General features: G+C 38.5%; 1 protein-coding gene across 1 annotated transcript in view; it reads right to left on the reverse strand.

Moving 5' to 3' along the window:
* The window catches only part of LOC134568929 (uricase-like), a 129,986-nt gene that overhangs the window by 38,170 nt on the left and 64,858 nt on the right, over positions 1–26,958 (reverse strand). The window contains exons 2-4 of the mRNA XM_063427647.1: positions 2,482–2,700; positions 702–818; positions 541–619 (exon numbers count right to left, since the gene is read on the reverse strand). Of these exons, the coding sequence (XP_063283717.1) occupies positions 541–619; positions 702–818; positions 2,482–2,700 (415 nt within the window). The remainder of the gene's footprint in view (positions 1–540; positions 620–701; positions 819–2,481; positions 2,701–26,958) is intronic.

The following is a 26,958-nucleotide window of genomic DNA, read 5'->3' on the forward strand; positions in this document are numbered from 1 at the left end:
TTAAAGGTAGGCAGACAATGTAATAGAGCAGCAGGAAATGCTAGCAGAATGCTTGGTTGTATAGGGAGAGGTATTAGCAGTAGAAAGAGGGAAGTGCTCATGCCATTGTACAGAACACTGGTGAGACCTCACTTGGAGTATTGTACGCAGTACTGGAGACCGTATCTTCAGAAGGATATTGATACCTTAGAGAAAGTTCAGAGGAGGGCTACTAAACTGGTTCATGGATTGCAGGATAAAACTTACCAGGAAAGGTTAAAGGATCTTAACACGTATAGCATGGAGGAAAGACGAGACAGGGGGGATATGATAGAAACATTTAAATACATAAAGGGAATCAACACAGTAAAGGATGGGACTATATTTAAAAGAAGAAAAATAGATTTTATTTGTTTCCAGTTCAGACATTTTGACCTCATATTTGAAATGTACTTTGAATCCCCAGCAGTTCTCAATGTAATAAATAATCCTGGTAGTGATTATATGAGGTATAATGGCATATAATGAAATTTTCTGATATTGAGTGAATTTTTGATGTACCTTCTCGTTTTTGCTCCACTTCACATGTATGGACTCCCTCTGGTGAATAGATAAAGGCATGGACATGTGTCTCCCCATTCTACGACAAACAGAAATATATTCTAAATTAACAAGCATATTAACGTGACACTGGACAGGTAAAATCTAAAGGGGGTGTTTACCTTTTCTATTCGCTTCCATGGGGCTTGCTGGATGTTAACCTGTACTTCGCTAACATGATTAAATGACGAAAGAAAATGTTTACATATCTCCAAAGAAAATTCTTCAATAGTTTTAATCTAGGAAAGAAATCAATAAACACGATCAGGAAAAATAATCACATTACAACTGGTGAGGCAAGCCTGGCTTATGATGCTGTGATGGTTATGGACCCTGACTCATATACTGGTCTTCATTGGCATAGTGGTTCTGGACCCTTCATTGGTGTGATGGTTTTGGGCTCTTGATAGGTGTGGTGATTCCTGGACCCTGACTGGTAAAACAAGTTCCTGACTAGTATGCTAGTTCCCCCAAGGGTCACGAATCTCGACCTGTAATTAACTAGATATTGACTGCAAAACGGGGAAGCATATTCAAACTGTGACAGATCAGAGCAAACTATTGCTGATTTATGCAATATGGCCTTTTCAGTTATATGTAACATTTGTTAATTAGTCATTTTCATATCATATGCCCTGTACCAAAAATATGGACTATTCAAACTATGATTTCTGTACCCTACTAAGTACATAGAAATGGTTAATTTTAAACCAAATAATTAGTTAGGTCAAAATAGCATGTTTTTGCCAGTCAGCTGTTATTTTGACTTGCAAAATGTTTTACCTCTCTCAGCGAAAGACTTGCAAATTCCTGGTGAACAGCTGGATTCCGAGCGCGCAGCCCGCCCAGCACCCCACCGAGGACACAGTGAGACCCTCTACCTCATCCAGCAGACACAGGAGGACGGACTGGACGTTCCTTCATTCTGCTACAGACTGGAAATAATCCCTTATCCAGGGATTCAACTAGATCGTGATTGAGAGAATTTCTGACTTCAAATATTGGTGAGATCTAACCATTAAGTATTGGAGAAACATCTATATACCACCATCAGTGTGCACATACTTGGACTGTAAATATTTTTCTTCTTTTTTTCCTCTCTTTTTTTCTTTTTTTCTTTTTTCATATTTTTGGACATATTCCTTTTTTTTTTACATATTTTTTTACACTTTTTTTTTCAACACTGTTCAGCTGATGGGCTCTTGTGTATATTTTGTACAGCAGATAGAGGGCTCTCTATCATTTAGTGGCGTTTTGCACGTTGCCAAATTGTCATTTCCGGATTATATTGGGGGCTTATTGTTTAGTATATTTATTACTATTAAGGTGTTCATAGTGAGATTGTAGATACCGGTACGTTTTTTCATGATAAATATTTCTGAGATATTTATTATCTCTACATATTTAATAAATTTATATTTGCAAGTATTTGCTTTACACTATTACTTTATATTATAGAGTGCGGTATCATTTGTTGTTGTATAGCTGACAAACCTTGGTTTAGAAAATAACCCACAGAACGTGTTAGGGACAATTCATGCTGGAACAGGGTCTCATAGAAGGAACAACACTAAAAGGGTAGGGATGATCAGGACTCACTCAGCCACATAACGTCACCACATATGACCAATCTGAACTTTCACTCGGCATCCAACTTCCTTTCATCCTGTGGACCATGCCCTGATTGATACTGCAAGTGTAGGCAACCTTTGGCACTCCAGATGTGGTCGACTACACCTACTATAATGCTCTCACAGCCATAATGTTGACAAAGCATCAAAGGGAATGTAGTCCACAACATCAGGAGTGCCAATGGTTGCCTACCACACGTTCTACTGAGTTGTGAGCAGGGGATTGCTAAACATTCCACAGTAAAGCAATATTGCGCTATACCAGTCTTACCCCTTTAAGCTTTGCCAGAGCGTATACTGTATTCTTTATGGTATCTGTAGGGATAATATCAGAATTATCTCCCTCCAAATAATCCTTCTTGGACTTTAAGGAAAGTTGAACCGAGGCTTCGATTTCTTTGATAAAATGCTGTTTTCCGTTCCTCTTAATTTGGAGAACCTTTACCTCATTTTTTCCGTAACCTTTCCTCACAAAGGTTACATCCAGATCCTACAATAATTACAGAACAAAACACACTTATCAGACACTATATCCCAAAATATAATTACAGATCTTTATTTCAGCCAACATAAGACTGGATGAGGACAGATGTGAGATGGGGCAAACATCAAACTAATAAAAAAAATATAACAAATAAATCAAAAACACATATCTTACATGTTCAATAAAACAGAATAAATTCTAAATGAAGAGAAGTGGCTTTTTGTACAAACATAACTAAAGTGTACAACAATAATTTCTTCCAAAATGGGGAGGGGGATATTTCTATTTACCATGAAAAGAGAAAAGCTAGCAAGTCCAGAATGAACACTCAGTTCTTGGTATAGCAGGGTTTGGGTTAACACTCACATTAGAAAGGTACAGCTATCTGTCAGTATAGCAGACTGGGGGGTTAGAAAAGACACTCAGAACAGAGCTATAACCAGGTCTTGGTATAGTAGGCATTGGGTGTAGAATCAGCACTGACTATAAACAGCTCTTTGTATAGAAGGCCATTGACCTAGACGCTGCATTTACTCAGGATATAACCAGCTCCCAGCCGTGAATCAGCACTCACAGGGGATAGAGCAATAACCAGCTAGCAATAACTAGGCCATGGACCTAGAATCAGCACTCACTCAGGAAGAGCTATAACCAGCTCTCTGTATAGAACGCCATTGACTTATAATCAGCATTTACTCAGCATAGAGCTAAAATCATCTCTTTGTATAGAACGCCATTGACTTATAATCAGCATTTACTCAGGATAGAGCTAAAATCAGCTCTACGCATAGAAAGCCATTGTTAAGACACTCCCAGCTTAAATGAGTGAAACCGCCGTTTAGTTGATATTCCCCCTTTAGAGACACAGGCGCTATTGCAGTAGACCGCCAAACTCCCGAACGGAGTATAAGGGAATGCGTTAAACTCCCGAACGAAGAATCAGCCGAACTCCTTCCACAGCTAGAACAGGCAAAATAATACTTCCAAGTAGCAATCCCCCCAAATACGAGACCAAGCTCCATCTTGAGGGTAAAACAGGAATCTGCTTTAATGAGGGCTACCTGCCCGGTATTTATGCAGGTCTCCCACTTGGTGGACACTCCCCTAGGGGACCAGATGGAAGACTGGGACACATAGCCAATCATAGTGGCTCGGGTTTAAACAGTCCCCTTTGCACAAGTAAATCCCTCCTCTCTATCCTGGAGATAATTGGGAAGAAATCCATTTATCTCCAGGGAGAGAGGCAAACCGCCATTTTACATGGTACATTAAAAATACATAAAAATACATAACTGTAAAAATACCGAATACATACCGAATACATTTGATTTGTGTAACGTATCCCCAGATAGCCTGGATCTGAGCGCACATTACTACCAAATAGCGCTCAGACCCAATGCACACAGTTCAATTGCCATGGAGTCAAAGTCTTTCACATTGTTCTTTCGGTATACGATTGACTCCATGGGATAGCTATCTGGGTTAAGTCCATACGTATAATAAAAAGCCCGAACGGTTAGAATGAAGAGGTGTCTGTGGTTAACCACAACGTTCTCATTTGGGCCAAGAGGTTAACCAGCAGCACACTTCTCTTCTGGGTGGCCGTCCGTTCGGTAGTTTTATTCGGTATAACTTGCAATAAGCGAACAGGGACATACGGGCAGGTAATTCCACGAACGTAGACAAAACAGACAAACCAGCAATTAGTATTTAGACAGATGGATCTATCACAGCCATTGATCTAGAATCAGTACCTACTCAGGATACAGCTTTAATCAGCTCATGGCATAGAAGGTTATGGACCTATAATTAGCACTCACTCAGGATTTAGCTATACCTAGCTCTTTGTATAGAAGGCTATTGACCTAGAATTAGCACTCACTCAGGAAAGAGCTATAACCAGCTCTCTGTATAAGGACCTAGAATTAGGCTCATCACTCACCTCAGGGTAGAGCTATAACTCACTAATCTAGGAGCTGATCATTCCCTGTTGATGGTGTATTCAGAGGACTTTAATTAATCAAAATGGACATTCATTTAAAATCCTGTCAAACAGCTAGTCCTGAGAGTGTAATGTTTTTATAAGAATTATTTTTGTAACTGGGCTGTTAGAGTGAGGGTGTACTTGGGGGCCACAGGTTTATAGTGTAGAGACCATTCTGTGAGTAACTGATCTCATTCTGTGAGTAACTGATCTCATTCCGTGAGTAACTGATCTCATTCCGTGAGTAACTGATCTCATTCCGTGAGTAACTGATCTCATTCTGTGAGTAACTGATCTCATTCTGTGAGTAACTGATCTCATTCTGTGAGTAACTGATCTCATTCTGTGAGTAACTGATCTCATTCTGTGAGTAACTGATCTCATTCTGTGAGTAACTGATCTCATTCTGTGAGTAACTGATCTCATTCTGTGAGTAACTGATCTCATACTGTGAGTAACTGATCTCATTCTGAGAGTAACTGATCTCATTCTGAGAGTAACTGATCTCATTCTGTGAGTAACTGATCTCATTCTGAGAGTAACTGATCTCATTCTGAGAGTAACTGATCTCATTCTGAGAGTAACTGATCTCATTCCGTGAGTAACTGATCTCATTCTGTGAGTAACTGATCTCATTCTGTGAGTAACTGATCTCATTCTGTGAGTAACTGATCTCATTCTGTGAGTAACTGATCTCATACTGTGAGTAACTGATCTCATTCTGTGAGTAACTGATCTCATTCTGTGAGTAACTGATCTCATTCTGAGAGTAACTGATCTCATTCTGTGAGTAACTGATCTCATTCCGTGAGTAACTGATCTCATTCCGTGAGAAACTGATCTCATTCTGAGAGTAACTGATCTCATTCTGAGAGTAACTGATCTCATTCTGAGAGTAACTGATCTCATTCTGTGAGTAACTGATCTCATTCTGTGAGTAACTGATCTCATTCTGTGAGTAACTGATCTCATTCCGTAAGTAACTGAGAGTAACTGATCTCATTCTGAGAGTAACTGATCTCATTCTGTGAGTAACTGATCTCATTCTGTGAGTAACTGATCTCATTCTGAGAGTAACTGATCTCATTCTGAGAGTAACTGATCTCATTCTGTGAGTAACTGATCTCATTCTGTGAGTAACTGATCTCATTCTGTGAGTAACTGATCTCATTCTGTGAGTAACTGATCTCATTCTGAGAGTAACTGATCTCATTCTGAGAGTAACTGATCTCATTCTGTGAGTAACTGATCTCATTCTGAGAGTAACTGATCTCATTCTGAGAGTAACTGATCTCATTCTGAGAGTAACTGATCTCATTCTGTGAGTAACTGATCTCATTCTGTGAGTAACTGATCTCATTCTGTGAGTAACTGATCTCATTCTGAGAGTAACTGATCTCATTCTGTGAGTAACTGATCTCATTCCGTGAGTAACTGATCTCATTCCGTGAGAAACTGATCTCATTCTGAGAGTAACTGATCTCATTCTGAGAGTAACTGATCTCATTCTGAGAGTAACTGATCTCATTCTGTGAGTAACTGATCTCATTCTGTGAGTAACTGATCTCATTCTGAGAGTAACTGATCTCATTCTGAGAGTAACTGATCTCATTCTGAGAGTAACTGATCTCATTCTGAGAGTAACTGATCTCATTCTGTGAGTAACTGATCTCATTCTGTGAGTAACTGATCTCATTCTGAGAGTAACTGATCTAATTCTGAGAGTAACTGATCTCATTCTGAGAGTAACTGATCTCATTCTGAGAGTAACTGATCTCATACTGTGAGTAACTGATCTCATACTGTGAGTAACTGATCTCATACTGTGAGTAACTGATCTCATACTGTGAGTAACTGATCTCATACTGAGAGTAACTGATCTCATTCTGAGAGTAACTGATCTCATACTGTGAGTAACTGATCTCATACTGAGAGTAACTGATCTCATTCTGTGAGTAACTGATCTCATACTGTGAGTAACTGATCTCATTCTGAGAGTAACTGATCTCATTCTGTGAGTAACTGATCTCATTCTGTGAGTAACTGATCTCTTTCTGTGAGTAACTGATCTCATTCTGTGAGTAACTGATCTCATTCTGTGAGTAACTGATCTCATACTGTGAGTAACTGATCTCATTCTGAGAGTAACTGATCTCATTCTGAGAGTAACTGATCTCATTCTGAGAGTAACTGATCTCATTCTGTGAGTAACTGATCTCATTCTGTGAGTAACTGATCTCATTCTGAGAGTAACTGATCTCATTCTGTGAGTAACTGATCTCATTCTGTGAGTAACTGATCTCATTCTGTGAGTAACTGATCTCATTCTGTGAGTAACTGATCTCATTCTGTGAGTAACTGATCTCATTCTGAGAGTAACTGATCTCATTCTGTGAGTAACTGATCTCATTCTGTGAGTAACTGATCTCATTCTGAGAGTAACTGATCTCATTCTGAGAGTAACTGATCTCATTCTGTGAGTAACTGATCTCATTCTGTGAGTAACTGATCTCATTCTGAGAGTAACTGATCTCATACTGTGAGTAACTGATCTCATACTGTGAGAAACTGATCTCATTCTGTGAGTAACTGATCTCATTCTGAGAGTAACTGATCTCATTCTGTGAGTAACTGATCTCATTCTGAGAGTAACTGATCTCATTCTGAGAGTAACTGATCTCATTCTGAGAGTAACTGATCTCATTCTGAGAGTAACTGATCTCATACTGAGAGTAACTGATCTCATTCTGAGAGTAACTGATCTCATACTGTGAGTAACTGATCTCATTCTGTGAGTAACTGATCTCATTCTGAGAGTAACTGATCTCATTCTGAGAGTAACTGATCTCATTCTGAGAGTAACTGATCTCATTCTGAGAGTAACTGATCTCATTCTGAGAGTAACTGATCTCATTCTGAGAGTAACTGATCTCATTCTGAGAGTAACTGATCTCATTCTGAGAGTAACTGATCTCATTCTGTGAGTAACTGATCTCATTCTGTGAGTAACTGATCTCATTCTGAGAGTAACTGATCTCATACTGTGAGTAACTGATCTCATTCTGAGAGTAACTGATCTCATTCTGTGAGTAACTGATCTCATTCTGAGAGTAACTGATCTCATTCTGAGAGTAACTGATCTCATTCTGAGAGTAACTGATCTCATTCTGAGAGTAACTGATCTCATTCTGAGAGTAACTGATCTCATTCTGAGAGTAACTGATCTCATTCTGAGAGTAACTGATCTCATTCTGTGAGTAACTGATCTCATTCTGTGAGTAACTGATCTCATTCTGAGAGTAACTGATCTCATTCTGAGAGTAACTGATCTCATTCTGTGAGTAACTGATCTCATTCTGAGAGTAACTGATCTCATTCTGTGAGTAACTGATCTCATTCTGAGAGTAACTGATCTCATTCTGTGAGTAACTGATCTCATTCTGTGAGTAACTGATCTCATTCTGAGAGTAACTGATCTCATTCTGAGAGTAACTGATCTCATTCTGAGAGTAACTGATCTCATTCTGAGAGTAACTGATCTCATTCTGTGAGTAACTGATCTCATTCTGAGAGTAACTGATCTCATTCTGAGAGTAACTGATCTCATTCTGAGAGTAACTGATCTCATTCTGTGAGTAACTGATCTCATTCTGAGAGTAACTGATCTCATACTGTGAGTAACTGATCTCATACTGTGAGTAACTGATCTCATACTGTGAGTAACTGATCTCATACTGTGAGTAACTGATCTCATTCTGTGAGTAACTGATCTCATTCTGAGAGTAACTGATCTCATTCTGTGAGTAACTGATCTCATTCTGTGAGTAACTGATCTCATTCTGAGAGTAACTGATCTCATTCTGAGAGTAACTGATCTCATTCTGAGAGTAACTGATCTCATTCTGAGAGTAACTGATCTCATTCTGAGAGTAACTGATCTCATACTGTGAGTAACTGATCTCATACTGTGAGTAACTGATCTCATACTGTGAGTAACTGATCTCATACTGTGAGTAACTGATCTCATTCTGTGAGTAACTGATCTCATTCTGAGAGTAACTGATCTCATTCTGTGAGTAACTGATCTCATTCTGTGAGTAACTGATCTCATTCTGAGAGTAACTGATCTCATTCTGAGAGTAACTGATCTCATTCTGTGAGTAACTGATCTCATTCTGTGAGTAACTGATCTCATTCTGAGAGTAACTGATCTCATTCTGTGAGTAACTGATCTCATTCTGAGAGTAACTGATCTCATTCTGTGAGTAACTGATCTCATTCTGTGAGTAACTGATCTCATTCTGAGAGTAACTGATCTCATTCTGAGAGTAACTGATCTCATTCTGAGAGTAACTGATCTCATTCTGTGAGTAACTGATCTCATTCTGAGAGTAACTGATCTCATTCCGTGAGTAACTGATCTCATTCCGTGAGTAACTGATCTCATTCTGTAAGTAACTGATCTCATTCTGTAAGTAACTGATCTCATTCTGAGAGTAACTGATCTCATTCTGTGAGTAACTGATCTCATACTGTGAGTAACTGATCTCATTCTGTAAGTAACTGATCTCATTCTGTGAGTAACTGATCTCATTCTGAGAGTAACTGATCTCATTCTGTGAGTAACTGATCTCATTCTGTGAGTAACTGATCTCATTCTGTGAGTAACTGATCTCATACTGTGAGTAACTGATCTCATTCTGTGAGTAACTGATCTCATTCTGTGAGTAACTGATCTCATTCTGTGAGTAACTGATCTCATTCTGAGAGTAACTGATCTCATTCTGTGAGTAACTGATCTCATTCTGTGAGTAACTGATCTCATTCTGTGAGTAACTGATCTAATACTGTGAGTAACTGATCTCATTCTGTGAGTAACTGATCTCATTCTGAGAGTAACTGATCTCATTCTGTGAGTAACTGATCTCATTCTGTGAGTAACTGATCTCATACTGTGAGTAACTGATCTCATTCTGTGAGTAACTGATCTCATTCTGAGAGTAACTGATCTCATTCTGAGAGTAACTGATCTCATTCTGAGAGTAACTGATCTCATTCTGTGAGTAACTGATCTCATTCTGAGAGTAACTGATCTCATTCTGAGAGTAACTGATCTCATTCTGTGAGTAACTGATCTCATTCTGTGAGTAACTGATCTCATTCTGTGAGTAACTGATCTAATACTGTGAGTAACTGATCTCATTCTGTGAGTAACTGATCTCATTCTGAGAGTAACTGATCTCATTCTGTGAGTAACTGATCTCATTCTGTGAGTAACTGATCTCATACTGTGAGTAACTGATCTCATTCTGTGAGTAACTGATCTCATTCTGAGAGTAACTGATCTCATTCTGAGAGTAACTGATCTCATTCTGAGAGTAACTGATCTCATTCTGTGAGTAACTGATCTCATTCTGAGAGTAACTGATCTCATTCTGAGAGTAACTGATCTCATTCTGAGAGTAACTGATCTCATTCTGAGAGTAACTGATCTCATTCTGTGAGTAACTGATCTCATTCTGAGAGTAACTGATCTCATACTGTGAGTAACTGATCTCATTCTGTGAGTAACTGATCTCATTCTGTAAGTAACTGATCTCATACTGTGAGTAACTGATCTCATTCTGAGAGTAACTGATCTCATTCTGAGAGTAACTGATCTCATTCCGTGAGTAACTGATCTCATTCCGTGAGTAACTGATCTCATTCCGTAAGTAACTGAGAGTAACTGATCTCATACTGTGAGTAACTGATCTCATTCCGTAAGTAACTGAGAGTAACTGATCTCATTCTGTGAGTAACTGATCTCATTCTGAGAGTAACTGATCTCATTCCGTGAGTAACTGATCTCATTCCGTGAGTAACTGATCTCATTCCGTAAGTAACTGAGAGTAACTGATCTCATACTGTGAGTAACTGATCTCATTCCGTAAGTAACTGAGAGTAACTGATCTCATACTGTGAGTAACTGATCTCATTCCGTGAGTAACTGATCTCATTCCGTGAGTAACTGATCTCATTCCGTAAGTAACTGAGAGTAACTGATCTCATACTGTGAGTAACTGATCTCATTCCGTAAGTAACTGAGAGTAACTGATCTCATTCTGTGAGTAACTGATCTCATTCTGAGAGTAACTGATCTCATTCCGTGAGTAACTGATCTCATTCCGTGAGTAACTGATCTCATTCCGTAAGTAACTGAGAGTAACTGATCTCATACTGTGAGTAACTGATCTCATTCCGTAAGTAACTGAGAGTAACTGATCTCATTCTGTGAGTAACTGATCTCATTCTGAGAGTAACTGATCTCATTCTGAGAGTAACTGATCTCATTCTGTGAGTAACTGATCTCATTCTGTGAGTAACTGATCTCATTCTGTAAGTAACTGATCTCATACTGTGAGTAACTGATCTCATTCTGAGAGTAACTGATCTCATTCTGAGAGTAACTGATCTCATTCCGTGAGTAACTGATCTCATTCCGTGAGTAACTGATCTCATTCCGTAAGTAACTGAGAGTAACTGATCTCATTCTGTGAGTAACTGATCTCATTCTGAGAGTAACTGATCTCATTCCGTGAGTAACTGATCTCATTCCGTAAGTAACTGAGAGTAACTGATCTCATACTGTGAGTAACTGATCTCATTCCGTAAGTAACTGAGAGTAACTGATCTCATTCTGAGAGTAACTGATCTCATTCTGAGAGTAACTGATCTCATTCTGAGAGTAACTGATCTCATTCTGTGAGTAACTGATCTCATTCTGAGAGTAACTGATCTCATACTGTGAGTAACTGATCTCATACTGTGAGTAACTGATCTCATACTGTGAGTAACTGATCTCATACTGTGAGTAACTGATCTCATACTGTGAGTAACTGATCTCATTCTGTGAGTAACTGATCTCATTCTGTGAGTAACTGATCTCATACTGTGAGTAACTGATCTCATTCTGTGAGTAACTGATCTCATTCTGTGAGTAACTGATCTCATTCTGTGAGTAACTGATCTCATTCTGTGAGTAACTGATCTCATACTGTGAGTAACTGATCTCATTCTGTGAGTAACTGATCTCATTCTGAGAGTAACTGATCTCATTCTGTGAGTAACTGATCTCATACTGTGAGTAACTGATCTCATTCTGTGAGTAACTGATCTCATTCTGTGAGTAACTGATCTCATTCTGAGAGTAACTGATCTCATTCTGAGAGTAACTGATCTCATTCTGAGAGTAACTGATCTCATTCCGTGAGTAACTGATCTCATACTGTGAGTAACTGATCTCATTCTGTGAGTAACTGATCTCATTCTGTGAGTAACTGATCTCATTCTGTAAGTAACTGATCTCATACTGTGAGTAACTGATCTCATACTGTGAGTAACTGATCTCATTCTGTGAGTAACTGATCTCATTCCGTAAGTAACTGAGAGTAACTGATCTCATTCTGAGAGTAACTGATCTCATTCTGAGAGTAACTGATCTCATTCTGTGAGTAACTGATCTCATTCTGTGAGTAACTGATCTCATTCTGTAAGTAACTGATCTCATACTGTGAGTAACTGATCTCATTCTGAGAGTAACTGATCTCATTCTGAGAGTAACTGATCTCATTCCGTGAGTAACTGATCTCATTCCGTGAGTAACTGATCTCATTCTGTGAGTAACTGATCTCATTCCGTAAGTAACTGAGAGTAACTGATCTCATACTGTGAGTAACTGATCTCATTCCGTAAGTAACTGAGAGTAACTGATCTCATTCTGTGAGTAACTGATCTCATTCTGAGAGTAACTGATCTCATTCTGTGAGTAACTGATCTCATTCTGTGAGTAACTGATCTCATTCCGTAAGTAACTGAGAGTAACTGATCTCATTCTGTGAGTAACTGATCTCATTCTGAGAGTAACTGATCTCATACTGTGAGTAACTGATCTCATTCTGAGAGTAACTGATCTCATTCTGAGAGTAACTGATCTCATTCTGAGAGTAACTGATCTCATTCTGAGAGTAACTGATCTCATTCCGTGAGTAACTGATCTCATTCCGTGAGTAACTGATCTCATTCTGTGAGTAACTGATCTCATTCCGTAAGTAACTGAGAGTAACTGATCTCATACTGTGAGTAACTGATCTCATTCCGTAAGTAACTGAGAGTAACTGATCTCATTCTGTGAGTAACTGATCTCATTCTGAGAGTAACTGATCTCATTCTGTGAGTAACTGATCTCATTCTGTGAGTAACTGATCTCATTCCGTAAGTAACTGAGAGTAACTGATCTCATTCTGTGAGTAACTGATCTCATTCTGAGAGTAACTGATCTCATACTGTGAGTAACTGATCTCATTCTGAGAGTAACTGATCTCATTCTGAGAGTAACTGATCTCATTCTGAGAGTAACTGATCTCATTCTGAGAGTAACTGATCTCATTCTGAGAGTAACTGATCTCATTCTGAGAGTAACTGATCTCATTCTGTGAGTAACTGATCTCATTCTGTAAGTAACTGATCTCATTCTGTGAGTAACTGATCTCATACTGTGAGTAACTGATCTCATTCTGAGAGTAACTGATCTCATACTGTGAGTAACTGATCTCATTCCGTAAGTAACTGAGAGTAACTGATCTCATTCTGTGAGTAACTGATCTCATTCTGAGAGTAACTGATCTCATTCTGAGAGTAACTGATCTCATTCTGTGAGTAACTGATCTCATTCTGTGAGTAACTGATCTCATTCTGAGAGTAACTGATCTCATTCTGAGAGTAACTGATCTCATTCTGAGAGTAACTGATCTCATTCTGAGAGTAACTGATCTCATTCTGTGAGTAACTGATCTCATTCTGTGAGTAACTGATCTCATTCTGAGAGTAACTGATCTAATTCTGAGAGTAACTGATCTCATTCTGAGAGTAACTGATCTCATTCTGAGAGTAACTGATCTCATACTGTGAGTAACTGATCTCATACTGTGAGTAACTGATCTCATACTGTGAGTAACTGATCTCATACTGTGAGTAACTGATCTCATACTGAGAGTAACTGATCTCATTCTGAGAGTAACTGATCTCATACTGTGAGTAACTGATCTCATACTGAGAGTAACTGATCTCATTCTGTGAGTAACTGATCTCATACTGTGAGTAACTGATCTCATTCTGAGAGTAACTGATCTCATTCTGTGAGTAACTGATCTCATTCTGTGAGTAACTGATCTCTTTCTGTGAGTAACTGATCTCATTCTGTGAGTAACTGATCTCATTCTGTGAGTAACTGATCTCATACTGTGAGTAACTGATCTCATTCTGAGAGTAACTGATCTCATTCTGAGAGTAACTGATCTCATTCTGAGAGTAACTGATCTCATTCTGTGAGTAACTGATCTCATTCTGTGAGTAACTGATCTCATTCTGAGAGTAACTGATCTCATTCTGTGAGTAACTGATCTCATTCTGTGAGTAACTGATCTCATTCTGTGAGTAACTGATCTCATTCTGTGAGTAACTGATCTCATTCTGTGAGTAACTGATCTCATTCTGAGAGTAACTGATCTCATTCTGTGAGTAACTGATCTCATTCTGTGAGTAACTGATCTCATTCTGAGAGTAACTGATCTCATTCTGAGAGTAACTGATCTCATTCTGTGAGTAACTGATCTCATTCTGTGAGTAACTGATCTCATTCTGAGAGTAACTGATCTCATACTGTGAGTAACTGATCTCATACTGTGAGAAACTGATCTCATTCTGTGAGTAACTGATCTCATTCTGAGAGTAACTGATCTCATTCTGTGAGTAACTGATCTCATTCTGAGAGTAACTGATCTCATTCTGAGAGTAACTGATCTCATTCTGAGAGTAACTGATCTCATTCTGAGAGTAACTGATCTCATACTGAGAGTAACTGATCTCATTCTGAGAGTAACTGATCTCATACTGTGAGTAACTGATCTCATTCTGTGAGTAACTGATCTCATTCTGAGAGTAACTGATCTCATTCTGAGAGTAACTGATCTCATTCTGAGAGTAACTGATCTCATTCTGAGAGTAACTGATCTCATTCTGAGAGTAACTGATCTCATTCTGAGAGTAACTGATCTCATTCTGAGAGTAACTGATCTCATTCTGAGAGTAACTGATCTCATTCTGTGAGTAACTGATCTCATTCTGTGAGTAACTGATCTCATTCTGAGAGTAACTGATCTCATACTGTGAGTAACTGATCTCATTCTGAGAGTAACTGATCTCATTCTGTGAGTAACTGATCTCATTCTGAGAGTAACTGATCTCATTCTGAGAGTAACTGATCTCATTCTGAGAGTAACTGATCTCATTCTGAGAGTAACTGATCTCATTCTGAGAGTAACTGATCTCATTCTGAGAGTAACTGATCTCATTCTGAGAGTAACTGATCTCATTCTGTGAGTAACTGATCTCATTCTGTGAGTAACTGATCTCATTCTGAGAGTAACTGATCTCATTCTGAGAGTAACTGATCTCATTCTGTGAGTAACTGATCTCATTCTGAGAGTAACTGATCTCATTCTGTGAGTAACTGATCTCATTCTGAGAGTAACTGATCTCATTCTGTGAGTAACTGATCTCATTCTGTGAGTAACTGATCTCATTCTGAGAGTAACTGATCTCATTCTGAGAGTAACTGATCTCATTCTGAGAGTAACTGATCTCATTCTGAGAGTAACTGATCTCATTCTGTGAGTAACTGATCTCATTCTGTGAGTAACTGATCTCATTCTGAGAGTAACTGATCTCATTCTGAGAGTAACTGATCTCATTCTGAGAGTAACTGATCTCATTCTGTGAGTAACTGATCTCATTCTGAGAGTAACTGATCTCATACTGTGAGTAACTGATCTCATACTGTGAGTAACTGATCTCATACTGTGAGTAACTGATCTCATACTGTGAGTAACTGATCTCATTCTGTGAGTAACTGATCTCATTCTGAGAGTAACTGATCTCATTCTGTGAGTAACTGATCTCATTCTGTGAGTAACTGATCTCATTCTGAGAGTAACTGATCTCATTCTGAGAGTAACTGATCTCATTCTGAGAGTAACTGATCTCATTCTGAGAGTAACTGATCTCATTCTGAGAGTAACTGATCTCATACTGTGAGTAACTGATCTCATACTGTGAGTAACTGATCTCATACTGTGAGTAACTGATCTCATTCTGTGAGTAACTGATCTCATTCTGAGAGTAACTGATCTCATTCTGTGAGTAACTGATCTCATTCTGTGAGTAACTGATCTCATTCTGAGAGTAACTGATCTCATTCTGAGAGTAACTGATCTCATTCTGTGAGTAACTGATCTCATTCTGTGAGTAACTGATCTCATTCTGAGAGTAACTGATCTCATTCTGTGAGTAACTGATCTCATTCTGAGAGTAACTGATCTCATTCTGTGAGTAACTGATCTCATTCTGTGAGTAACTGATCTCATTCTGAGAGTAACTGATCTCATTCTGAGAGTAACTGATCTCATTCTGAGAGTAACTGATCTCATTCTGTGAGTAACTGATCTCATTCTGAGAGTAACTGATCTCATTCCGTGAGTAACTGATCTCATTCCGTGAGTAACTGATCTCATTCTGTAAGTAACTGATCTCATTCTGTAAGTAACTGATCTCATTCTGAGAGTAACTGATCTCATTCTGTGAGTAACTGATCTCATACTGTGAGTAACTGATCTCATTCTGTAAGTAACTGATCTCATTCTGTGAGTAACTGATCTCATTCTGAGAGTAACTGATCTCATTCTGTGAGTAACTGATCTCATTCTGTGAGTAACTGATCTCATTCTGTGAGTAACTGATCTCATACTGTGAGTAACTGATCTCATTCTGTGAGTAACTGATCTCATTCTGTGAGTAACTGATCTCATTCTGTGAGTAACTGATCTCATTCTGAGAGTAACTGATCTCATTCTGTGAGTAACTGATCTCATTCTGTGAGTAACTGATCTCATTCTGTGAGTAACTGATCTAATACTGTGAGTAACTGATCTCATTCTGTGAGTAACTGATCTCATTCTGAGAGTAACTGATCTCATTCTGTGAGTAACTGATCTCATTCTGTGAGTAACTGATCTCATACTGTGAGTAACTGATCTCATTCTGTGAGTAACTGATCTCATTCTGAGAGTAACTGATCTCATTCTGAGAGTAACTGATCTCATTCTGAGAGTAACTGATCTCATTCTGTGAGTAACTGATCTCATTCTGAGAGTAACTGATCTCATTCTGAGAGTAACTGATCTCATTCTGTGAGTAACTGATCTCATTCTGTGAGTAACTGATCTCATTCTGTGAGTAACTGATCTAATACTGTGAGTAACTGATCTCATTCTGTGAGTAACTGATCTCATTCTGAGAGTAACTGATCTCATTCTGTGAGTAACTGATCTCATTCTGTGAGTAACTGATCTCATACTGTGAGTAACTGATCTCATTCTGTGAGTAACTGATCTCATTCTGAGAGTAACTGATCTCATTCTGAGAGTAACTGATCTCATTCTGAGAGTAACTGATCTCATTCTGTGAGTAACTGATCTCATTCTGAGAGTAACTGATCTCATTCTGAGAGTAACTGATCTCATTCTGAGAGTAACTGATCTCATTCTGTGAGTAACTGATCTCATTCTGAGAGTAACTGATCTCATACTGTGAGTAACTGATCTCATTCTGTGAGTAACTGATCTCATTCTGTAAGTAACTGATCTCATACTGTGAGTAACTGATCTCATTCTGAGAGTAACTGATCTCATTCTGAGAGTAACTGATCTCATTCCGTGAGTAACTGATCTCATTCCGTGAGTAACTGATCTCATTCCGTAAGTAACTGAGAGTAACTGATCTCATACTGTGAGTAACTGATCTCATTCCGTAAGTAACTGAGAGTAACTGATCTCATTCTGTGAGTAACTGATCTCATTCTGAGAGTAACTGATCTCATTCCGTGAGTAACTGATCTCATTCCGTGAGTAACTGATCTCATTCCGTAAGTAACTGAGAGTAACTGATCTCATACTGTGAGTAACTGATCTCATTCCGTAAGTAACTGAGAGTAACTGATCTCATACTGTGAGTAACTGATCTCATTCCGTGAGTAACTGATCTCATTCCGTGAGTAACTGATCTCATTCCGTAAGTAACTGAGAGTAACTGATCTCATACTGTGAGTAACTGATCTCATTCCGTAAGTAACTGAGAGTAACTGATCTCATTCTGTGAGTAACTGATCTCATTCTGAGAGTAACTGATCTCATTCCGTGAGTAACTGATCTCATTCCGTGAGTAACTGATCTCATTCCGTAAGTAACTGAGAGTAACTGATCTCATACTGTGAGTAACTGATCTCATTCCGTAAGTAACTGAGAGTAACTGATCTCATTCTGTGAGTAACTGATCTCATTCTGAGAGTAACTGATCTCATTCTGAGAGTAACTGATCTCATTCTGTGAGTAACTGATCTCATTCTGTGAGTAACTGATCTCATTCTGTAAGTAACTGATCTCATACTGTGAGTAACTGATCTCATTCTGAGAGTAACTGATCTCATTCTGAGAGTAACTGATCTCATTCCGTGAGTAACTGATCTCATTCCGTAAGTAACTGAGAGTAACTGATCTCATTCTGTGAGTAACTGATCTCATTCTGAGAGTAACTGATCTCATTCCGTGAGTAACTGATCTCATTCCGTGAGTAACTGATCTCATTCCGTAAGTAACTGAGAGTAACTGATCTCATACTGTGAGTAACTGATCTCATTCCGTAAGTAACTGAGAGTAACTGATCTCATTCTGAGAGTAACTGATCTCATTCTGAGAGTAACTGATCTCATTCTGAGAGTAACTGATCTCATTCTGAGAGTAACTGATCTCATTCTGAGAGTAACTGATCTCATACTGTGAGTAACTGATCTCATACTGTGAGTAACTGATCTCATACTGTGAGTAACTGATCTCATACTGTGAGTAACTGATCTCATACTGTGAGTAACTGATCTCATTCTGTGAGTAACTGATCTCATTCTGTGAGTAACTGATCTCATACTGTGAGTAACTGATCTCATTCTGTGAGTAACTGATCTCATTCTGTGAGTAACTGATCTCATTCTGTGAGTAACTGATCTCATTCTGTGAGTAACTGATCTCATACTGTGAGTAACTGATCTCATTCTGTGAGTAACTGATCTCATTCTGAGAGTAACTGATCTCATTCTGTGAGTAACTGATCTCATACTGTGAGTAACTGATCTCATTCTGTGAGTAACTGATCTCATTCTGTGAGTAACTGATCTCATTCTGAGAGTAACTGATCTCATTCTGAGAGTAACTGATCTCATTCTGAGAGTAACTGATCTCATTCCGTGAGTAACTGATCTCATACTGTGAGTAACTGATCTCATTCTGTGAGTAACTGATCTCATTCTGTGAGTAACTGATCTCATTCTGTAAGTAACTGATCTCATACTGTGAGTAACTGATCTCATACTGTGAGTAACTGATCTCATTCTGTGAGTAACTGATCTCATTCCGTAAGTAACTGAGAGTAACTGATCTCATTCTGAGAGTAACTGATCTCATTCTGAGAGTAACTGATCTCATTCTGTGAGTAACTGATCTCATTCTGTGAGTAACTGATCTCATTCTGTAAGTAACTGATCTCATACTGTGAGTAACTGATCTCATTCTGAGAGTAACTGATCTCATTCTGAGAGTAACTGATCTCATTCCGTGAGTAACTGATCTCATTCCGTGAGTAACTGATCTCATTCTGTGAGTAACTGATCTCATTCCGTAAGTAACTGAGAGTAACTGATCTCATACTGTGAGTAACTGATCTCATTCCGTAAGTAACTGAGAGTAACTGATCTCATTCTGTGAGTAACTGATCTCATTCTGAGAGTAACTGATCTCATTCTGTGAGTAACTGATCTCATTCTGTGAGTAACTGATCTCATTCCGTAAGTAACTGAGAGTAACTGATCTCATTCTGTGAGTAACTGATCTCATTCTGAGAGTAACTGATCTCATACTGTGAGTAACTGATCTCATTCTGAGAGTAACTGATCTCATTCTGAGAGTAACTGATCTCATTCTGAGAGTAACTGATCTCATTCTGAGAGTAACTGATCTCATTCCGTGAGTAACTGATCTCATTCCGTGAGTAACTGATCTCATTCTGTGAGTAACTGATCTCATTCCGTAAGTAACTGAGAGTAACTGATCTCATACTGTGAGTAACTGATCTCATTCCGTAAGTAACTGAGAGTAACTGATCTCATTCTGTGAGTAACTGATCTCATTCTGAGAGTAACTGATCTCATTCTGTGAGTAACTGATCTCATTCTGTGAGTAACTGATCTCATTCCGTAAGTAACTGAGAGTAACTGATCTCATTCTGTGAGTAACTGATCTCATTCTGAGAGTAACTGATCTCATACTGTGAGTAACTGATCTCATTCTGAGAGTAACTGATCTCATTCTGAGAGTAACTGATCTCATTCTGAGAGTAACTGATCTCATTCTGAGAGTAACTGATCTCATTCTGAGAGTAACTGATCTCATTCTGAGAGTAACTGATCTCATTCTGTGAGTAACTGATCTCATTCTGTAAGTAACTGATCTCATTCTGTGAGTAACTGATCTCATACTGTGAGTAACTGATCTCATTCTGAGAGTAACTGATCTCATACTGTGAGTAACTGATCTCATTCCGTAAGTAACTGAGAGTAACTGATCTCATTCTGTGAGTAACTGATCTCATTCTGAGAGTAACTGATCTCATACTGTGAGTAACTGATCTCATTCTGAGAGTAACTGATCTCATTCTGAGAGTAACTGATCTCATTCTGTTAGTAACTGATCTCATTCTGAGAGTAACTGATCTCATTCTGTGAGTAACTGATCTCATTCTGTGAGTAACTGATCTCATTCTGAGAGTAACTGATCTCATACTGAGAGTAACTGATCTCATTCTGTGAGTAACTGATCTCATTCTGAGAGTAACTGATCTCATTCTGTTAGTAACTGATCTCATTCTGAGAGTAACTGATCTCATTCTGAGAGTAACTGATCTCATTCTGTGAGTAACTGATCTCATACTGAGAGTAACTGATCTCATTCTGTGAGTAACTGATCTCATTCTGAGAGTAACTGATCTCATTCTGTTAGTAACTGATCTCATTCTGAGAGTAACTGATCTCATTCTGAGAGTAACTGATCTCATTCTGTGAGTAACTGATCTCATTCTGAGAGTAACTGATCTCATTCTGAGAGTAACTGATCTCATTCTGAGAGTAACTGATCTCATTCTGAGAGTAACTGATCTCATTCTGTGAGTAACTGATCTCATTCTGAGAGTAACTGATCTCATTCTGAGAGTAACTGATCTCATTCTGAGAGTAACTGATCTCATTCTGTGAGTAACTGATCTCATTCCGTAAGTAACTGATCTCATTCCGTGAGTAACTGATCTCATTCCGTGAGTAACTGATCTCATTCCGTGAGTAACTGATCTCATTCCGTAAGTAACTGAGAGTAACTGATCTCATACTGTGAGTAACTGATCTCATTCCGTAAGTAACTGAGAGTAACTGATCTCATTCTGTGAGTAACTGATCTCATTCTGAGAGTAACTGATCTCATTCCGTGAGTAACTGATCTCATTCCGTGAGTAACTGATCTCATTCCGTAAGTAACTGAGAGTAACTGATCTCATACTGTGAGTAACTGATCTCATTCCGTAAGTAACTGAGAGTAACTGATCTCATACTGTGAGTAACTGATCTCATTCCGTGAGTAACTGATCTCATTCCGTGAGTAACTGATCTCATTCCGTAAGTAACTGAGAGTAACTGATCTCATACTGTGAGTAACTGATCTCATTCCGTAAGTAACTGAGAGTAACTGATCTCATTCTGTGAGTAACTGATCTCATTCTGAGAGTAACTGATCTCATTCCGTGAGTAACTGATCTCATTCCGTGAGTAACTGATCTCATTCCGTAAGTAACTGAGAGTAACTGATCTCATACTGTGAGTAACTGATCTCATTCCGTAAGTAACTGAGAGTAACTGATCTCATTCTGTGAGTAACTGATCTCATTCTGAGAGTAACTGATCTCATTCTGAGAGTAACTGATCTCATTCTGTGAGTAACTGATCTCATTCTGTGAGTAACTGATCTCATTCTGTAAGTAACTGATCTCATACTGTGAGTAACTGATCTCATTCTGAGAGTAACTGATCTCATTCTGAGAGTAACTGATCTCATTCCGTGAGTAACTGATCTCATTCCGTGAGTAACTGATCTCATTCCGTAAGTAACTGAGAGTAACTGATCTCATTCTGTGAGTAACTGATCTCATTCTGAGAGTAACTGATCTCATTCCGTGAGTAACTGATCTCATTCCGTGAGTAACTGATCTCATTCCGTAAGTAACTGAGAGTAACTGATCTCATACTGTGAGTAACTGATCTCATTCCGTAAGTAACTGAGAGTAACTGATCTCATTCTGAGAGTAACTGATCTCATTCTGAGAGTAACTGATCTCATTCTGAGAGTAACTGATCTCATTCTGAGAGTAACTGATCTCATTCTGAGAGTAACTGATCTCATACTGTGAGTAACTGATCTCATACTGTGAGTAACTGATCTCATACTGTGAGTAACTGATCTCATACTGTGAGTAACTGATCTCATACTGTGAGTAACTGATCTCATTCTGTGAGTAACTGATCTCATTCTGTGAGTAACTGATCTCATACTGTGAGTAACTGATCTCATTCTGTGAGTAACTGATCTCATTCTGTGAGTAACTGATCTCATTCTGTGAGTAACTGATCTCATTCTGTGAGTAACTGATCTCATACTGTGAGTAACTGATCTCATTCTGTGAGTAACTGATCTCATTCTGAGAGTAACTGATCTCATTCTGTGAGTAACTGATCTCATACTGTGAGTAACTGATCTCATTCTGTGAGTAACTGATCTCATTCTGTGAGTAACTGATCTCATTCTGAGAGTAACTGATCTCATTCTGAGAGTAACTGATCTCATTCTGAGAGTAACTGATCTCATTCCGTGAGTAACTGATCTCATACTGTGAGTAACTGATCTCATTCTGTGAGTAACTGATCTCATTCTGTGAGTAACTGATCTCATTCTGTAAGTAACTGATCTCATACTGTGAGTAACTGATCTCATACTGTGAGTAACTGATCTCATTCTGTGAGTAACTGATCTCATTCCGTAAGTAACTGAGAGTAACTGATCTCATTCTGAGAGTAACTGATCTCATTCTGAGAGTAACTGATCTCATTCTGTGAGTAACTGATCTCATTCTGTGAGTAACTGATCTCATTCTGTAAGTAACTGATCTCATACTGTGAGTAACTGATCTCATTCTGAGAGTACCTGATCTCATTCTGAGAGTAACTGATCTCATTCCGTGAGTAACTGATCTCATTCCGTGAGTAACTGATCTCATTCTGTGAGTAACTGATCTCATTCCGTAAGTAACTGAGAGTAACTGATCTCATACTGTGAGTAACTGATCTCATTCCGTAAGTAACTGAGAGTAACTGATCTCATTCTGTGAGTAACTGATCTCATTCTGAGAGTAACTGATCTCATTCTGTGAGTAACTGATCTCATTCTGTGAGTAACTGATCTCATTCCGTAAGTAACTGAGAGTAACTGATCTCATTCTGTGAGTAACTGATCTCATTCTGAGAGTAACTGATCTCATACTGTGAGTAACTGATCTCATTCTGAGAGTAACTGATCTCATTCTGAGAGTAACTGATCTCATTCTGAGAGTAACTGATCTCATTCTGAGAGTAACTGATCTCATTCCGTGAGTAACTGATCTCATTCCGTGAGTAACTGATCTCATTCTGTGAGTAACTGATCTCATTCCGTAAGTAACTGAGAGTAACTGATCTCATACTGTGAGTAACTGATCTCATTCCGTAAGTAACTGAGAGTAACTGATCTCATTCTGTGAGTAACTGATCTCATTCTGAGAGTAACTGATCTCATTCTGTGAGTAACTGATCTCATTCTGTGAGTAACTGATCTCATTCCGTAAGTAACTGAGAGTAACTGATCTCATTCTGTGAGTAACTGATCTCATTCTGAGAGTAACTGATCTCATACTGTGAGTAACTGATCTCATTCTGAGAGTAACTGATCTCATTCTGAGAGTAACTGATCTCATTCTGAGAGTAACTGATCTCATTCTGAGAGTAACTGATCTCATTCTGAGAGTAACTGATCTCATTCTGAGAGTAACTGATCTCATTCTGTGAGTAACTGATCTCATTCTGTAAGTAACTGATCTCATTCTGTGAGTAACTGATCTCATACTGTGAGTAACTGATCTCATTCTGAGAGTAACTGATCTCATACTGTGAGTAACTGATCTCATTCCGTAAGTAACTGAGAGTAACTGATCTCATTCTGTGAGTAACTGATCTCATTCTGAGAGTAACTGATCTCATACTGTGAGTAACTGATCTCATTCTGAGAGTAACTGATCTCATTCTGAGAGTAACTGATCTCATTCTGTTAGTAACTGATCTCATTCTGAGAGTAACTGATCTCATTCTGTGAGTAACTGATCTCATTCTGTGAGTAACTGATCTCATTCTGAGAGTAACTGATCTCATACTGAGAGTAACTGATCTCATTCTGTGAGTAACTGATCTCATTCTGAGAGTAACTGATCTCATTCTGTTAGTAACTGATCTCATTCTGAGAGTAACTGATCTCATTCTGAGAGTAACTGATCTCATTCTGTGAGTAACTGATCTCATACTGAGAGTAACTGATCTCATTCTGTGAGTAACTGATCTCATTCTGAGAGTAACTGATCTCATTCTGTTAGTAACTGATCTCATTCTGAGAGTAACTGATCTCATTCTGAGAGTAACTGATCTCATTCTGTGAGTAACTGATCTCATTCTGAGAGTAACTGATCTCATTCTGAGAGTAACTGATCTCATTCTGAGAGTAACTGATCTCATTCTGAGAGTAACTGATCTCATTCTGTGAGTAACTGATCTCATTCTGAGAGTAACTGATCTCATTCTGAGAGTAACTGATCTCATTCTGAGAGTAACTGATCTCATTCTGAGAGTAACTGATCTCATTCTGTGAGTAACTGATCTCATTCCGTAAGTAACTGATCTCATTCCGTGAGTAACTGATCTCATTCCGTGAGTAACTGATCTCATTCCGTGAGTAACTGATCTCATTCTGAGAGTAACTGATCTCATTCTGTGAGTAACTGATCTCATTCTGTGAGTAACTGATCTCATTCTGTGAGTAACTGATCTCATTCTGTGAGTAACTGATCTCATTCCGTGAGTAACTGATCTCATTCTGTGAGTAACTGATCTCATTCTGTGAGTAACTGATCTCATTCTGTGAGTAACTGATCTCATTCTGAGAGTAACTGATCTCATTCTGTGAGTAACTGATCTCATTCTGAGAGTAACTGATCTCATTCTGAGAGTAACTGATCTCATTCTGAGAGTAACTGATCTCATTCTGAGAGTAACTGATCTCATTCTGTGAGTAACTGATCTCATTCTGAGAGTAACTGATCTCATTCTGTGAGTAACTGATCTCATTCTGTGAGTAACTGATCTCATTCCGTGAGTAACTGATCTCATTCTGAGAGTAACTGATCTCATTCTGTGAGTAACTGATCTCATTCTGTGAGTAACTGATCTCATTCTGTGAGTAACTGATCTCATTCTGAGAGTAACTGATCTCATTCTGTGAGTAACTGATCTCATTCTGTGAGTAACTGATCTCATTCTGAGAGTAACTGATCTCATACTGAGAGTAACTGATCTCATTCTGTGAGTAACTGATCTCATTCTGAGAGTAACTGATCTCATTCTGTTAGTAACTGATCTCATTCTGAGAGTAACTGATCTCATTCTGAGAGTAACTGATCTCATTCTGTGAGTAACTGATCTCATACTGAGAGTAACTGATCTCATTCTGTGAGTAACTGATCTCATTCTGAGAGTAACTGATCTCATTCTGTTAGTAACTGATCTCATTCTGAGAGTAACTGATCTCATTCTGAGAGTAACTGATCTCATTCTGTGAGTAACTGATCTCATTCTGAGAGTAACTGATCTCATTCTGAGAGTAACTGATCTCATTCTGAGAGTAACTGATCTCATTCTGAGAGTAACTGATCTCATTCTGAGAGTAACTGATCTCATTCTGTGAGTAACTGATCTCATTCTGAGAGTAACTGATCTCATTCTGAGAGTAACTGATCTCATTCTGAGAGTAACTGATCTCATTCTGTGAGTAACTGATCTCATTCTGTAAGTAACTGATCTCATTCCGTGAGTAACTGATCTCATTCTGTGAGTAACTGATCTCATTCCGTGAGTAACTGATCTCATTCCGTGAGTAACTGATCTCATTCTGAGAGTAACTGATCTCATTCTGTGAGTAACTGATCTCATTCTGTGAGTAACTGATCTCATTCTGTGAGTAACTGATCTCATTCTGTGAGTAACTGATCTCATTCCGTGAGTAACTGATCTCATTCTGTGAGTAACTGATCTCATTCTGTGAGTAACTGATCTCATTCTGTGAGTAACTGATCTCATTCTGAGAGTAACTGATCTCATTCTGAGAGTAACTGATCTCATTCTGTGAGTAACTGATCTCATTCTGAGAGTAACTGATCTCATTCTGAGAGTAACTGATCTCATTCTGAGAGTAACTGATCTCATTCTGAGAGTAACTGATCTCATTCTGTGAGTAACTGATCTCATTCTGAGAGTAACTGATCTCATTCTGTGAGTAACTGATCTCATTCTGTGAGTAACTGATCTCATTCCGTGAGTAACTGATCTCATTCTGAGAGTAACTGATCTCATTCTGTGAGTAACTGATCTCATTCTGTGAGTAACTGATCTCATTCTGTGAGTAACTGATCTCATTCTGAGAGTAACTGATCTCATTCTGTGAGTAACTGATCTCATTCTGAGAGTAACTGATCTCATTCTGAGAGTAACTGATCTCATACTGTGAGTAACTGATCTCATACTGTGAGTAACTGATCTCATTCTGAGAGTAACTGATCTCATACTGTGAGTAACTGATCTCATTCTGTGAGTAACTGATCTCATACTGTGAGTAACTGATCTCATTCTGAGAGTAACTGATCTCATACTGTGAGTAACTGATCTCATACTGTGAGTAACTGATCTCATT

This window comes from Pelobates fuscus, chromosome 7 (assembly GCF_036172605.1).
Source record: "Pelobates fuscus isolate aPelFus1 chromosome 7, aPelFus1.pri, whole genome shotgun sequence".
Taxonomy (NCBI): Eukaryota; Metazoa; Chordata; class Amphibia; order Anura; family Pelobatidae; genus Pelobates; species Pelobates fuscus.